At 38.1% G+C, this 16905-nt stretch overlaps 1 protein-coding gene across 5 annotated transcripts in view; it reads left to right on the top strand.

Moving 5' to 3' along the window:
- Positions 1-151: 151 nt before the first annotated feature.
- The window catches only part of MTFR1 (mitochondrial fission regulator 1), a 33183-nt gene continuing 16429 nt past the window's right edge, over positions 152-16905 (top strand). Inside the window, exons 1-3 of one of the 5 annotated variants that reach the window (XM_032470046.1) lie at positions 152-288; positions 7583-7720; positions 14280-14378. In XM_032470046.1, coding sequence (XP_032325937.1) covers positions 7658-7720; positions 14280-14378 — 162 coding nt within the window. In that variant the 5' untranslated portion in view covers positions 152-288; positions 7583-7657. Of the gene's footprint in view, positions 383-7564; positions 7721-13362; positions 13443-13543; positions 13742-14279; positions 14379-16905 lie in introns of those variants that run through there. The other 4 variants (XM_032470047.1, XM_032470050.1, XM_032470048.1 and 1 more) reach the window with 4 other exon arrangements.

Genomic DNA, 16905 nt, shown 5'->3' with positions numbered 1-16905 from the left:
CACTTTCCAGGGCAGAGAAGCGAAGACAAAAAGTGAGGTCCACGGGGAAAACGCACGCCCCTAGCCGCGTCCTGCGCATGCGCGCACGGCTAAAGGCGGCCGCCTGCAAGTCCGGCGGCCACCTCGCCTTCCTCTCCCGGCTCTCTGTGCCCGCCTCTCGGCCGGAGGAAGCCGCTGATTGGGCAGTCTGGCCCCGGTTCGGGGCGGAGGTTGGGAGATTGGCAGCAACGCCCCGGGACAGCGAAAGCCGAGGTGCTGAAGAAGGCGCCTGGCTGCCGCGCGGCCGAGGTAAAGTGGGGCTAGGGACTCTGGAGAGCAGTTGGCGGGGGCGAGGAGGCGCCCCGGGGCCTGACGGCGGTGGGAAGCCCTGGCGACTGTCAGGGTAGGAGCTGAAGGAGCCGGGGGCAGGCTGGCGGGGAGGGCGGCGGGCTCCGCGGGCCGGTTGGGTGTCTGCGCCGCGGCTGAAGGGAAGCGGAGATGTTCTCGGGCAGCCGCGGTGGCTGAGAGCCCGGGTGGGGCTGGAGCTTGTCTGGGCGGAGGGAATTCGGCCGACCCTCCCGGAAAACGGGCTCACCCACCCACCTATTCACCCCACCGCTGCCCCACCGCCTCCCCCCGGCCTTCGATCGATGGTCCGGAGCCCGCAGTTCGCGCGCTGGCGGCCGGGCGGCGGTCCCAGGGAGGCCCTTTGCGGCGGTTCGTTTGGGTGTTGCTCTTTCCCAGGACTCGGCGGTCCGTTCTCCGCGGTGCACTTCCCGGCCAGGCCCCGGGGCCGCGGGAAGGGAGGGGCGCACCGACCGGGCCTCCTGGGAGGTGTCACCAGCCTCAGCTGGCTTGCGTTACTGTTTCCACCTTTCGCCTCGCGAAACTTGCCACTGTGTCTTCCTGACCAGGACCAAGATTTGCATTAAGCCCCAAAGGAAAAAAAATTGACCTTTGGCCATTGGAAAATACGTTTTATTATGGGAATCTTCAGATTCTCCAGAGGTCGAGAGGATAGTATAAAGAACCCGGTGTACCCATCACCCAGTTTCAGCAATTATCAATGAATGGTCAGCCTTGCTCCCGTTCCCCGGGTTATTTTGAAGTATCGCCGAGGTATATCATCTCTTTTTCATGTTTCTACGAATTTCTCATGATCAGTAATCACGCTTCTTTACCAGTCGTTTTGAGTTGAGTAAAATAAGGCACACTTGAAGGCGTAGAGAGCGCCAATTTAGTTTGCTCTCCAAGACTGTGGGCAATTCCCCGCAGTTTAATTGCCTGGTGCTCAGGTTTTCAAAATGACTGAAAACAAAGGTACCAGATAATCTCGTCTTGGCAGTAGCTTGACTGCTTTTGAGTAGTAATAATATTGATAATTTGTACTTACCGAGTTCTTGGTATGTATGAAGCACTGTGAAATTGTTTCCACCTGTTAGTTCATTTAACTTGTATAACTGCTATGTGAAGTAGGTATTATCCCGTTTTACAGATGATGGGAAAAAGAAGTTAAGAGAGGTTAAGCAATTTGCCTGAGGTCACACTGATGTAAGGGGTAGGGGACTGGGATTTAGGATGCTAACCCTGATCACTGCAGAGTTTTTGCTCTTTTAGCCATAACTGAATGTCCCAGGAATTGTGGAGTACATGTAACTGCGGTAGACAGTTCTGTTGAGCTTCAAATCCATGATGAGGGGGAAAAAAAACCCTAGGTTTTTGTGAGTACAATAGTAAGGTATTTTTGTTTGCTGGAAAATAAAAGGTTAATACAGTTGAATCTGAAGTTCCGAGCAAAATATATAAGTGTAGTTCAATAAATACAATAAAAAATTTTTAATTCTATAGAATATGGCTAGGCTAGTTAAGAGGGGAAGGAAAAGGGAAAAATATACATACATCAGTGAATAGTCTCTTCTAGCACTTAGCATATACTGGCTATTTATACTGGATACTTTAATCTGGTTTTTTTGTTGTTTTTATTTTGAAGTATAGTTAATTTACAATGTTACGTTAGTTTCTGTGATAATCTTTTCCATTATAGGTTGTTACAAGTTATTGAATATAGTTCCCTGTGCTATACAGTAGGACCTTGTTTTTTCATCTGTTTTAAATATAGTAGTTTATATCTACTAATCCCAAACTCCTAATTTATTCCTCCTCCCTTCCCCTTTGTCAACCATAAATTTGTTTTCTATGTCTGTGAATCTGCTTCTGTTTTGTAACTAAGTTAATTTGTATCATATTTTAGATCTCACATAAAGTGGTATCATATGATATTTTCTTCTCTGTCTGATTTACTTAGAATGATAATCTCTAGGTCCATCCATGTTACTGCAAATGGCATTATTTCATTCTTTTTTATGACTGAATAGTCTTCCATTGTGTATATATACCACATATTCTTTATCCATTCATCTGTTGATGGACATTAGGTTGCTTCCATATCTTGGCTATAGAAGTAAATAGTGCTGCTCTATTTATAATAGCCAAGACATGGAAACAGCCTAAATGTCCATCAACGGATGACTGGATAAAGAAGATGTGGTATATTTATACAATGGAATACTATCCAGCCATAAAAACTGACAATATAACACCACTTGCAGCAACATGGATGCACATGGAGAATGTCATTCTAAGTGAGGTAAGGCAGAAAGAGAAAGAAAAATACCCTATGAGATCGCTCATATGTGGAATCTAAAAAACAAAAACAAAAACAAAAGCATAAATACAAAACAGAAATAGACTCATAGACATAGAATACAAACTTGTGCTTGCCAAGGGGGCAGAGGGTGGGAAGGGATAGACGGGATTTCAAAATTGTAGAATAGATAAACAAGATTATACTGTATAGCACAGGGAAGTATACACAAGATCTTATGGTAGCTCACAAAGGAAAAAATGTGACAGTGAATATATATATGTTCATGTATGACTGAAAAATTGTACTCTACACTGGAATTTGACACAACATTGTAAAATGATTATAAATCAATAAAAAATGTTAAAAAAAAAAAAGAAGTAAATAGTGCTGCTATGAACATTGGGGTGCATGTGGATATTTTAATCTATATATAATCCCAATCTTACACTACTCTAAGTGAGTCTCTTCATCCAAATAGTGTTAGGCAAGGACTAGAAAGAGACAGATGGGTTATTCAGAGGACAGTAGAGAAGACCTGTTAAATTGTTAGGATTCCTACTGTAGGGAAGTAATTCAGAAGTCTAGAAATAATGTTAGACTCATACATGAAGGAACTTGAGTGCCAAGTTTCAGGTGTTTGAACTTGAGCAAAGAAGTGACATGATTGTAGCCATATCTCATAGGAAGATAGTGAGCCGGCTGTGTCAAAAATGGCCTCACCTGAGATGTAAAGAGATTAGGGAATTGACTTGGTGAATATAAAAGAAATAGATATGGGTAACAGGTGAATTTATGGATGTTAAGGAAAGGAATGAAAAAAAAATCTGAAAAAGAGAGGAAAAGACAGCATGGTACAGTGTGGTACAGTGGTGCAGTAGGTTCTGAAGTGCTGGTAAACTTCAGTTTCCAGCTGTTTTCTTGGGCATTCTTGGTGATGAGTATTATTACTGTATCACTGCTTTTTGAAATGTTAGCTACTGCTCAGCTGTTCATCTGCTCTTTTATATGTTTATTATGTGCTATTGATACAAATTATACAATTTAGATAAGCAAGAAAAAAAAATGACACTGTAATCTAATCATGTAATGATACAGAAGTGCGTAAAAATAAAGGGAAAGTGGAGAATTCCATCACCTGGCCTCAGACACAGCCAATGTTATCTTTTAAGATCTTTTCTTGTGTGTATGTGTGTACCTAAAATATCTATTTCACCATTTTTTCTGTGCTTTATTTTTTAAAAAACAATCATATATATTTTTTTCATTTAGATTTTTATCATGAAATCCTTTCATGTATACCTTTTTGTTTTAATGGCCATAAACTTAGAATGGGTATGTTAAATTTATTTTAACTGTTTCCTTATTGAAGGACATTTAGTTTGCCTCTAAATTTTATCTTTTAAAGCTAATGCTTCAGTAAATACCCTTGCTGGCTTTTGTAGATGTAATTCTTGGTTTGTTTGTGGGAGACGGTGAGCTGTGAGTCTCTCTACTCTGCCATCTTGACCTGAAGCAACTTCTTTTTACCCTTACTGGCTTTTAAAAACTAAACATCTTTACTTACAAAGGAGTGATTTACTGAGTTATTCCATAAGGCAGTTTTTATACACCTAATATGCAGGGAACAGTAATTATTACACAGCTTATCAAAATCACCTTTATATTGAATTTTCATCATTTAGTTTGGCCTAAGGAAGCACTTTTAGTTAGTGAAAAGTATTACTGACTTCCAGGTGGTTGTGTGTTTGTTTCTACGTATGTCCGGGATCACTCAAGATATTTGAGCAGTCTTTTCAAAACAGTCTTTTAAAATTGATGCCAGAATACTTAATTCATTTGCATGGGAATGCTTAAAATGACACTGTAAGGAGACAATTCCTATGTCATTGACAGTAGGGTTATAGTTCAGAGATCCTCACGTGAAAATGGCACACCTTTAGTTCAAACAGAAACGTAAGTCTACCTCTAAGCTCGTTTATATCAGACAGAGAGAAGGTTAACCTCTAAAAAACGTTACAGAAAATGTCCTTCAGAAGTTCAGTTCATATCTAAAACCCATTAACTCACAAGAATTTTCATCAAATTTTAATTAGCTTGTGTTCTTAGACTTCTTATCTAAACAGTTCTGTTGTTGTTGGGAGATGTAGTACAGGTCATGAGATTTATTCATTTTGTGGACTGAAAAAAATTAAATTTACTACATGTCAGACTCTGTGCTGGGTACTGGGAATGTATCAGTGTACTTAATTTTGCATGAATAGTATAGGATATTCTAAATTATTACCAGTAAATTGTACCCATAGGTCGAATACTATGTCATTGTTTTATAGTGTGGTAAAGTCTTCTGAATTAAAGTCTTAGCCAGACTGCTGTGAATTATAGAAGTTGTCACTAGACTTGAGTTTCAAGTTTAATTTCCAGAAAGCAGGATAGGATGTTGCCGTAGAGTTGACAACATTTTATTATAAGTAAACATTAAAAAAAAATTCATCTACTGTCCCCACATCTTTTAAAAAAAGCCATTTTCACACCAAAAAGGTAAGAAGGACATATTTTCAAAATAAAGGACAGTAACTTTTTTTTCCTGTCTTTTTTGACAGTAACTTTAAATTGAATACGTTTTTGTTTTCTACTTCACGGTCCTTATTTTTCTTTTGCGTCTTGTTTGCAACAAGAAGTTTCTGAGGTTTCTATCCTGGCTTCTTACCCAGTGTGAGTTGGCCCGTCCACCCTTACTTAGGTTTCATCTCCTTTTTCTACGCCAGTGCTCCCTCATCTTTATCTCAAGCCACAGACTCTCTTCCTGGCAAGAGTAATTTTTAAAAATATCTTTTAAAAACCATCCACTTAAAAAATGAGCAAAAGACACTTCACAAAAAGAACATATCAGGAGGGAGGGTATAGCTCAGTGGTAGAGTGCATGCTCAGCATGCACGAGGTCCTGGGTTCAATCCCCAGTACCTTCGTTAAAAATAAGTAAATAAGACTAATTACCCCCCCAAACAAAAACCAGAAATTAAGAAAAAGAACATATCAAAATGCTCCCCCAAATATGTGAAGAACCCACTAAAATTGCTAAAATTAAAAAGACCTACAATACCAAGTATTGACCATTGACGATACCAAGGATTGTAGAACAGTTGGCACTCTTTTTATTTACTTGCTTGTGGGAGTGTAATTGGTACAACCACCTCAGAAAAGTGTTGGTTTCTATTAAAGGTACAGCTACATGTCTATCTCTGTATACCTTATGATGTAGCAGTTTTACTCCTGGGTATATACTCAAAGGAAATTTGTTCTCATGTGTACCTTGATATTTTATGTGCATGAATTTTTTCAGCTGCTTTTTTTTTGGTAGTAGCTAGAAAGTGGAAATAAGCTAAGCGAATTATGGTATAGTACCACAACAGAATACTACACAGCAGTGAAAAAGAACTGTGACTCACAGAAGATGTGTAATAAATATTGAAAGAAGTCAGACACAAAAGAGTACATATAGCATGCAAAAGTGATATGCTGTAAAAGTTAGAATTGTGGTTAGATAGGTGAGGCATGGATATTGACTGGGTAGAGGCCCAAGGGAGCTTTTGGGGTTCTAGAAGTGTTTTATATCTTGACCTTTATATCTTGAGGTTATGCAGGTTTATAAATACATAAAAATTCATCAAGCTGGACACTTAAAATTTTCTGTGTAAAATACCTCAATTTTTTAAAAAGTGATACATTTTCAGATCCTACATAAAACCATCCTTTTTCTCTGACCACTTTTTTTGTCAGTCATTTCCAGCTTTGATGTTGTTTTTAGCCCTTTGCACTTTTTATTCACATTTACTCTCAGTATTCATTCTTATAGGCAGTAATAGATGTTGGTAACATTAAAACTTTGGTGAGACAGGTACATTTTAGTCATGACTGTTTCTTAGTTATCAGTAGATTATGTGTTCTTAGAGTTCTTAAGAGTACTTAGAACTCTTCCATTACACACTTTCATCTGTCAGTAGGGCTGGGCTCTTTTCTTGTTCATGTTTCACCCCATGTCTGGCATATTTGTGGCACTTTTATTCTGCCCCCTACCCTGCCATTCTTTGTAATTGTTCATCAAGTTCTCAAAGTGTAGACCCCAAGCTTTATTTCTAGTTCACAACGAAATGAGCTTACATCAGAATGTAAATCAAATATGTCATTAAGTACACTGCCTTTTTTTTTTTTTAAGCCTTCCTTGACATTGATTTATAGTCTGGTGCAAGCTTCTTGTCATGCTGGAGACCAACATTTCCAGTAAACTGGCTTATGCCGTATCAGTTAATGATTGTATCAGATAAACAGTATATTGATGGGCAGGGGAGGAGGGTGAGTGGCAGGGGTTAGAGTGCCAGTGAGTGTGAGAGGACTTTTTATTTTTGACCTTATAGCATCTGAATTCCTGGTTTATATTTCTGGATTGATTTTGTGGGAGGCAGAATCTCCTTGTACCTATAGCCAGGTAGATTTGGCCAAGCAAAAGCTGGCAGTATGGACAGCAACCCAGGAGCCAGTGAGCTAGAAAAGTGGGAACTGGTAGATTCTGTCCTGTCTGGGGTGGTAGAAGCAGTTGCCGTGATGTCTTCCCAGACCAGTTCTGCTGCCATTTGGGATGTTTTTCCTGGCTGTGTAGCTTATAAGTCAGGTTCTACTGAGATTGTTATCTGCTAGGTGTCTTTCCAAAAATAAATCAACCACAGTAGGTTTTTTTGCTTCCACTTAGAACCCTGCCTGGAAAAGAAATGCTAAAAAAAAAAAATATTATTAGTTTACTTAAAGCAGATCACGAGCAAAATTTGTTTTTTCTTAGGTAAATTTATACACACAAAGGTTTAAGATGTTGTAGACTGGGCTTACTTTGTGAGATGTGTTGCAGACAGTAGGGATTCTAAGTAATAATTATTTCACTTTAGTATTTGCATTTTAAAATTTCAGTGTGCTTTATGGACCATGTGCTGCTATGTATGCCTGCAGTACTTGAAATGCAGATTTGGAAAGACTGCCATCTAAATGCTTGGCTGGATTAAACGCCTAATTAGGATGGTTTTTCAACAGGTTGGAAGCATGCAATCGGTGAGTGCTCAAAATTTATTTTTAAAATCCAGACATTAAGAATTTTTTTTGAGAAAGTGAAGTGAATCTATATATGGCTAACATTTTTTAATTCAATGTGTTTATGTACTTTTTAATTTGCTTACTATTTAAATCATGGAAGTGAATCTTTACCCAGCATGCTAATTGAGGGAGTAACTTTCTGGGTTACGCTGAAAATTTAACCAGTATTCATGTGACTGTTAAAAGCAATGCATTTCTTATTAGTGAGGAAGAGGCTTAAATATATGTAGAGATCATTGAATGAAATGTTTGACTAATACTTGACAACTCTGAATGTTGTAGAACTATTAATATTGAATGCTGTTAAAATGTGGTTTATCATATAGCTGTTTAAAGTAAAAGGTAAGTCATGTCTCCTAAAATACAACAACTATAGATACAAAGGGAAAAATTGGTATCATATGGTTATTCTATGCCAAAGATGTTTGTTCTAATCTTGACATTTTAAAAGATATTTTCTCCTGATACATACTTGTTTTTCAGGTCCAGTGTAAAGGTGGAGTATTAATTGTGCCAGGCATACTTTGTGGAGTATTTGTTTTTCACTTTCAAATTCTGTGAAATTTGTTATCAGTGACACACTGAATTAAGTTTTATTCATTAAAGATATAGGCAGGTTACATAATTTGAATATAGGTATACTTTTTAATGCACTTCTTCTACTTTTTTGTTTTTATTTTGTGTTTCTTCATATCTTGCTAAGAGAAGTTTGAACTTTTAACCCCACTACCCCCCCCCAAGTAACATTTATTTTCTTTGGAGATAAAAAGCAAAGAACCGAATAAAATTACCCTTTTTTATAGTTGCATAGTTTTGAGATTTTTATATTTGAGGATAAACAATGGGAAAATGATCTGTAAGCTTAATAGTATTTTCATCTTTTTCGGTTACATCTTCCCATGATTTGAGCTTCACTTAACGCAGCTCTGCCGCCCTTCTCATTTGTTACTTGCCACCACTTGGCTGCACAGGGTGGATTAACATTTCAGTACTGACAGCAGAATAATTTCTTTTCCTTTCAGAAACACAGGAAGCTTTTGTTGCTGATGATCCCCCCAAAGTGAAGCTTTACAATTTATGATTCCTATTTATTTGCAATTTTGGTAAGAAGTATAGTTTAGTGGAAAGATTGTAGGTCTTGGATTCAGACAAACTTGGGTCTTAAATTTATTGCTGCCAGTTACTTTCTTCGTTTACAAATGACAGACAGAAAGAACTGCTGCTGAGTGAGCCTGTGGGTTACAGACAGTGTGTGAAATACTCAGCACGGTGGCGTGTGTGTGGTGTGGGCACATTCAGTGACACTCACTTTCCTGTGGCTTTGCTGTGTCATTCCCCTGCCCCCGCCCCAAGTCCGGCAAAGGTGACCAGAGCTGATTGAGGCCAAAGGGCAGAATTTTGTTTCAGGAACGGATAACACACTTTATTTAGCTTAGTTTACTTATTCAGCTTTGTTCGTTTTTGAGCTGTGAAACGTGATTTTCACCAAAGAATGGTCCGTGTGAAACAGCATTAACCTGTTCCCGATATTGTGATCACAGCTGAGGGCCCTTTCTACTAATAACTGATGGGAAGATCATTTTTTCAATGTAACGTAGAGTTATCAACTTTAATCCATTCACTGAAAATCCATATAAAAATAAGTTTTCTTCTAACAAGAAGCAGTTTAAACCTTTAGAGTTCTTTTCTATCTTAGTTTCCAGGAGCTCTTAGCCTGCTACCTAAGAATAAAAGGGGGGATGTAGTCTACCAACATTTTACCTTTGGGTATGTGAAAATAAAAATTTTAGCTCCACTTTTCAATGCTAAATACATATTTTCCTCACTGGTTTGACATATAAACGAACTTGATACTTTGAATGTATTCAAGGGTAGAAACTGTCTTCATCCTTTACATATTTTATCTGATTTTTTAAAAGTGCAGGTTTTGAGATGAGGGTTTTGTTTTTTGCCATTAGGGCAACTGGTGATGATTGTTGGCTCTCTGTATTTCACTATACTGTATATTTTATTTACAGCACCCCTGTAATAGCTACCGTGGATGGGCTTCCTATGCCCAGTTCTTTAACGTACGTGTATGTTCACTCGAGCAACCTTTTTTTTTACACAGGTGAGGGATCTGAGGTTCAGACTGTTTAACTGACTTGTCTGAAGTTACCCGACTAATGTGTGGCAGAGCTGTAATATGAATCCAATTCTGACTCCAAAATCCTTCCTTTTTTTAGTGTACTTTGCTACCTCTTATAATAGAAGGCAAAGAAGGCAGTATTTATTAAAGACATTATATGTAAATGACTCATCTGATGTTCATAGGCTCATGAAGTAGATGCTGTCCCCATTTTTACAGATGAGGAAAGGGAAGCAGAGGGATCCTTACTTTGCCAACATTATACAGGCAGGAAACGGGAGAGCCTACTTTTAGAGCCAGGCCTGTATGCTGCCGTGGCCTTTGTTTTCTTTTGACTGCCTGCCTTTTTGTCTCAACATTTGTTTGTATTTAAAACTATATACTGTCGACCCTTGAACAATATGGATTTGAACTGCTTGGGTTCACTCATATGTAGATTTGTTTCAGTAGTAAATACTACAGTACTTCACAGTCGAGTTTGATTGAACTCGCAGACATGGAACCCCCGGGGAAGGGAGTTAAGTGCAGATTTTCGTTGGGGAAGGAGCATGGTGTCGGCACCCCGAACTTCAGCGTTGTTCATATCAGCTCTATTCACATTTGTCCAAACTTTCCCCTCAGGCTGTTATTACTGTATTTATGTCCTTAAGTAAAAATATTTTTAAACTAGAGAAAGCAAGGATAATATGAAACTAATGTGATTCTGATTAATCTCAGTATTTTATGTTGGAAAGTTATAGCAAATATCTGATCTGAGTTAGTAATATATTTCCAGTAATACTTAAGCATTGTACCCTTGTTTTCGTTTTGTGCCTTGGAGAAAGAATGTGAATGTGGCTAGGAGCGTAGAGTGAGGAAGGAGAGAACTGAGGGAAGTGCTATCTTCACTTGGGGATTTCAGAATTGTTATAGAATTTCATCTTCCCATCTCTACCCCTGCTCCTCAAGACACACTTTTTATTTTTCCCTGGCTCCCTTAGAATTAAGAATTTACACTTTGTTGGGTCCTGTCCTAGACTCCCGGAAAATTTGTTCATGGTATGGGCCTTTTTCCCAGAAAAATGTTGTATGTACATACAGTTTTTTTGTATATACATACAGTGTTGCATATGATTTCAGGGAGATGTGAGCCTCAGAACAAGAACCTTGGGTTAATACTACATAGTTTTTCTTGAAAAAGATACATTTTTTTAGAATTAAGTTTATACTTCCTCCTGCTAAATGATGACTCTCAAATAGAAACATAGATTAAACTAGTCTATAAAGCCTGAGTGCAGTCATCATGTTGAGACAGATGACAGCTTCAGATTCCAGCCACACACTCCAGCACTTTGACAGTAGAATTTCACATTGTTAGAGAAGAACAAATTGCTTTCCTGTTGTCATCCTCCCTCACTGTCATCAATTTCAAACTCTGTTGCTAAACGTCATGCATGGACTGTTATTACTAGATTCAGACATGCAAACACCCCCCCCCCACCACACAGATTCATTATTACATTATTTATCAGTAGTTCTTGTAAATAAAGCAAAACAAAGTTTTTCTGTTTAATAATGACTGTTATTTAATTACTTCTTAATGGAGTTGAAGTCTTGTTTTTTAATGAAATCGAATTGTCTAGTAATGACAGCTTTCTCCCTGCCCTCTCTCTTACATCTGAAAAAATATTAATGACAGTTTATCTTTAGAGGAAGTCTTTCCTTCTGCAAACAAATGTGCTGACAAGACATAGTTCAGCCACCAGTCAGGGCAAGAGATGCACTTGGGCCATACAGCCTCCCAGTGCACAGATGGTGACTTTTCATGCCATCTGTTCATTATTTCTTCACAGCCATTTATAATTTCTCCCCCTTCATGAGGGCTGAATAGAAAAAATGAAGGAAGACCTAGTTTTAGAGTTCCTGGAAGTTAGCTGCTCCTTCCCCTTACTTTACTTTTGCAACAGTCCAGTAAAGGTTATGGCTCCTCTTCTTTCTAAATATCCCAGTCCTTAGCTTATGTAGACCTTTGCTTATATTTTTTGGTGCTCAATGCTATGCAGTTCACAAGTGACAGAACAGCATTAAGTTAGTCTACTGTGTATACTTGAAAAAATAATCACATAAAGCAATCTGTTCTTTTACTTGTATAAGAAGCCTAAATAATCTACTTATACTCCTTCTCAGTAATAGCTGAATCTTTGGGCCACTTCCTCATGTGGAAAGCACCTGGTATCCTTCCCTTCTGATACTAAGCAGATGGGGAGATGATGGTTGAAACATAGCCCTGAAGCATGCCTAGTGAGGAATGTTAAAAGCTGGCAGAAACCTTAGTTCCTGACCTTGGCAAGTCCTTTCTAAACTTTTCTTTGTGAGCTTTTTTGTCCTCTTCATCTGCAGTTAAGATGTTTGCTTACTGGAGAGATGGAAGATTCCGGTTATGTAATTGTCACATTGTGATGCATAAGTAGCATTCTACTACTCCTGCGTCATAGAGCAGATTTGACTTGTGGCTAAATAGAAGACATGAGAAGAGAAGTGGTTGAGTGGTGTAGTTACTATTGCCCTATGGATATTTTTTAAAAAGTTTTCAATGCCTATTAGTATGTATAAGGTAAAGAGTTTGCTTAAATACTGTCTATTTTAGAATTACTTGCCCTGTTCTTATTTTTTCTTGGCCTCTTACGTTGAATCAGTAAGACTGATTCCCTCTAGTCAGATGATTTTCCTCCTCTTAGTTCTCATGTGTTAATAACACTGTTCACGTGATGATCCTCTGTCTGGTCACTGGTGTGAGTGATTTGCATTCTTCAACTCCAGGTGATTCTCTTCTAAGCTTCACAGTAACTTTGCCCCTTACATTCTTTGTTTAATATTCATATTTCAATATTGATGTCTTGTTAACTTTCCAGTGACCAATTTTCCAATCTATACCATCCTTTTACATTTCTAGAGAGTTATCGTTTTTTGTTGGTTATAGTGGCCAGTGTAGGTTATAGAACTTTCTGGAACTCTCCTAGGTAATAGTCAATAAAACTTTGAATATACTGATGATGAGATTTATATAAAAGCTGAGGCAGATGCCAGAGGTATTATATATACCCCGTGACTCATGCTGTTAACCTTAAATTGGATTTGATTGCTAACAATCGAGAAGTTAGATTGCCTCTCTGCTCATTTTACAAGTTGTGCATGCTTTATAATAATCTAAAGGTCTAGTTAGGGTTACGTATTGGAGCCACCACTGTTTACAATAACATTGCTTGGTCATACTGTTGATGATAGGGTAATTCCATTCCTTAAATTAGAATGGGCATGGAGTGACTTTAAAAAGGGGTCAATGTCCATTGCTCAGAATACAAGCCAACTGATTGGGCACCATAAATTTAGTTTTAGGATATAATTGAATGTTTAATGAATTAAGTAAATAGTCGTATCATTTTTTTTAATTGCTTTTAATAGCATACCACCTCTCTCTACCTCTTCTGTCCAGGCTTTCAGGTATAGCATTCAAAACAGATGGATAGTTTTTCTCTTTAAGGAAAGATCATATACTTGGGGAGAAGTTTCAAGGTACAATTCGTAATGATTTAACATTCTACTGTGTGTTTTTTGTTTGCTTTTTGCTTTAAGGTTTGTGTTTGTTTTTGCTTTAAGCATAGCATAATGTCCTCTGTGTATTACGATTTCCTCTGAGAAGCTGTGCTCCCTGGGGCCATCGCTAGCCCATTAATGCCTTTGTGTGACTAAGGAGAAGGCATCTCTGCCTGAGACAAGGCCTCACAGGAAGAAGTCGTGCAGCTGGCTTTTGGCCCCTGCTCACCCTTGGCCAGCCTTTCTTGTGTGGCAAACAAAATGCAGCGTCCTGCATGGTACAGATTGAGATTTTGAACTTTTAACTTTGCATTTGTTTTGAAAGTCGACTGTAACAAAAGTAACTCATAGTTTTAAAAAATTGATGTGTATAAAAAATTCTTAAACTAAAAATATAGCAGAGAAAATAAAATAGTGATTCCTTTGCAGAACAGTATGAAAACCTAATGAAAATAGAAAATTTTACCCCAAATATAGTATTATTTTACAATTACTAGTTATTCTTTTACATTTTTATATAATGTCTTACATTTAACTTCATTGCATTAATAACAACCTGCTATATATATTCTTTAATTTTTTTTTTCTTAATGGAGGTACTGGGAATTGAACCCAGGACCTCGTGCATGCTAAGCACACACTCTACCACTGAGCAACACCTTATTTGAGAAATAGCAGCTCATTTCCTGTAACATTTAGAGCATTCTGATCCCATAATTAATGTGTCAGCATGTCGTGCAGTCAGTTGTCTAATGCCTTGTATTAATGGTTCTATAAGTCTTATAATTAAACTTCTGATTTTTCCTACTTCCTCAGGTACTTTGGTCTGGGAAGCCATATGGTTCATCTCGAAGTATTGTAAGGAAAATTGGTACTAATTTATCTATGATCCAGTGTCCAAGAGTTCAGTTTCAGGTACTGTATTTTATATATTTCAAATTTTATGTTAATATGTACATTAGTAATATAAATATGCAAGACAGCTTTAAAAGTGCTTTTTGAACCTCTCCCCCTTACTGATGTCACTATCAGTAAAATAAAAGAGGATCAAAACCACAGTTAAGTCTTTCTAATTTTAGTTCCTCTGTGAAGTGATCATTTAAGCTCTTTAAGACATTTATCCTTAACAATACATATACGACGATTTAGACGCATGGAATAATCTAAGCAGTTGCTAATTCCCAGGTGACCTTGAACATTCTCTTCTAGCATCAGATCAGGAGCAGCTCAACTCTTTGCTTGGAGACAAATTCCTGTTTTCTTGATTTGGGTTTTTGTTCCTTACTGTTACAGGGTTAAGACATATCACATAGCTTCGCTCTTGTTTTTCATTAATTCTCTACAGCAATAATGTGACAAAACCTTTCAGTTCAACATTTAAGAAAATAAAGTTCAGCAGGTATCTATTCCAATTTTGAATAATAGATTAGCATGTGAAATGTGGAAGATATGTTGAGCTCACAATTCAGAAGCTCACAAGTGCCCCTGAGAGCTTATTAGGGATTGTCTTATTTATAAATCCTTCCTCCTTGTACGTATTAATAAATCTGTTCCTAAGTGAGTGGTAGAAATTGGCGTTTGTTTAGATTGACTAACAAGGTTGTTCCCTGTTGTGCTGCTTGCAGATTGACCTGCAAAACCTTTGTGCACCGATGTAGAGACTGACAGGTTAGAACTTTGCCCAAGTAATTTTTATCAAATGATGGACTATTCTTTTAATCAAAATGCAGAAACCTGTGGTAGTAATTTGCTCAAGCACAATTTCTGAGAATTCACTTAAAGACACCAATCACTGATTACTTTGTCAGCTTCCTTCAAGTAGCTATTGTGTTAATTAACTAAGGCTTACTAATTTTCTTCTGATTGCTCAGTTCCATTAGAATTTTATTTTTGTCTGTCTGTCTGCTTAACCTCCTTGCAGGAGAACTTGCTTCAGCACTTGTGTTCATGTAGCTAGAGACATATGAAAGGACACGGAGATAATCTGGCATTTTCTGGTAGCAACCCAAATCTGCCTTGACAGTCAGTGTGCCAGAGTACTGGAGCCAAGTTTATTTCCTTGGAAGAATTCTCTTTCTCAGTGTTACTAGTCACTTAGAAGGGTCTGAGTAGAATAAGAATTTTAGATTTAGTATAGGAGCTGCATTTGAAAAGAGTAACATAAGGAGAGGAGTAAGGTAAGAGAAATGTTGGTGACCCACTTTAGAATGTAGTGGAAGACAGAAGACATTTGTTTATAGTGGGATTTTTATGTCCAGGCAGTTTTGTAGCATGCTGCATCTTTTAAAATTCAACATCAATATTAAAGTGAGTGTTTTATCTGCCACTTATATATTTTAGATCTGCTATTATTCCTCTATCTTCTGTTTTTTAAACTACATCTATTGGAAATATGAGAAAAGTAGTCTTCAAAAAATAGAAAGGATGCAGTTTAGAGTCATAAAATTACAATTCATTTTTGCAGTTTTCTCTGGCTTATTTGGGGGTTTGATATGGAGTGTATTTGGACTGTCTATAAGAGTACAACATGAGTAAATACTACTATAGAAAGTCTGGAACCGGGGAACCACACTTGGATCCAGGGAGGGTAGACACCACTATAGGGCCATATTTGAGAGATGGAAGTCGATATAGATTAAACTTGAGAATGAGGCAGGGGTTAGGTAGTCAAAAACCAGTCCTTTGTTGTTCTGGGTGATTTCAGTGTCTTTTGGGCTCATCTGAGACTTGGTCTCATATTTTCTTTACTTCCTCTACTCCTGTTGACTTTCACTTCCATTCTTTTTCTAGTACCCACTCATAGGCAACACCTCAACTCTGTCACCCTCACGGTTTCACCTCTGAAATCTTAAGCCTCAGTATGTTCTTTCTCAATCACGCCATCTTTTCACTGTTATCAGCTGACCCATGTGTCTGCAGGCGAGTAACATATAAATGATGAGCAGGATGGGCACATTACTTTGTGAGGGTTAGACAGGATGATCCGTGTGAAGTCCTGAGTGTAATAACTGGTACATAATTCATGCATAATGGAAGTGTGCTAGTCATGCGATTTTATTGGTAACAGTGGTCCAGGAAGACCTCTCTGCAGGAATGACATTTGATGATTAGAAAGAGCCAGCCCTGCAAAGAGCTGGGGAGAGGGAAGGAGGTGATGGTGGGGCTGTTGTGGGCAGAAAGAACACTATGTGCAGAGGTCCTTGGACAAGACTGAAGTCATTGTTTGAGGAACTAAGACAAGGCCCGTGTGTCAGGAGCTCGTGAGCTGGGAGATGCAGTTGAGGTCTTTGATGTCTGAGTCATTTGAGGATAAGTACCTGAATTCATACCGCAAGTCACTGTTAAACCTAACACTCTCCCCAGTTACTGTCTGATAATCTGGAATGTGCTAACGTGACATCGTACTGTATGTGATGTCCGTTTCTTGAGATTTTTAGCTCTA

This window comes from Camelus ferus, chromosome 29 (assembly GCF_009834535.1).
Source record: "Camelus ferus isolate YT-003-E chromosome 29, BCGSAC_Cfer_1.0, whole genome shotgun sequence".
Taxonomy (NCBI): Eukaryota; Metazoa; Chordata; class Mammalia; order Artiodactyla; family Camelidae; genus Camelus; species Camelus ferus.
This window is presented reverse-complemented; position numbering and strand designations above follow the sequence as displayed.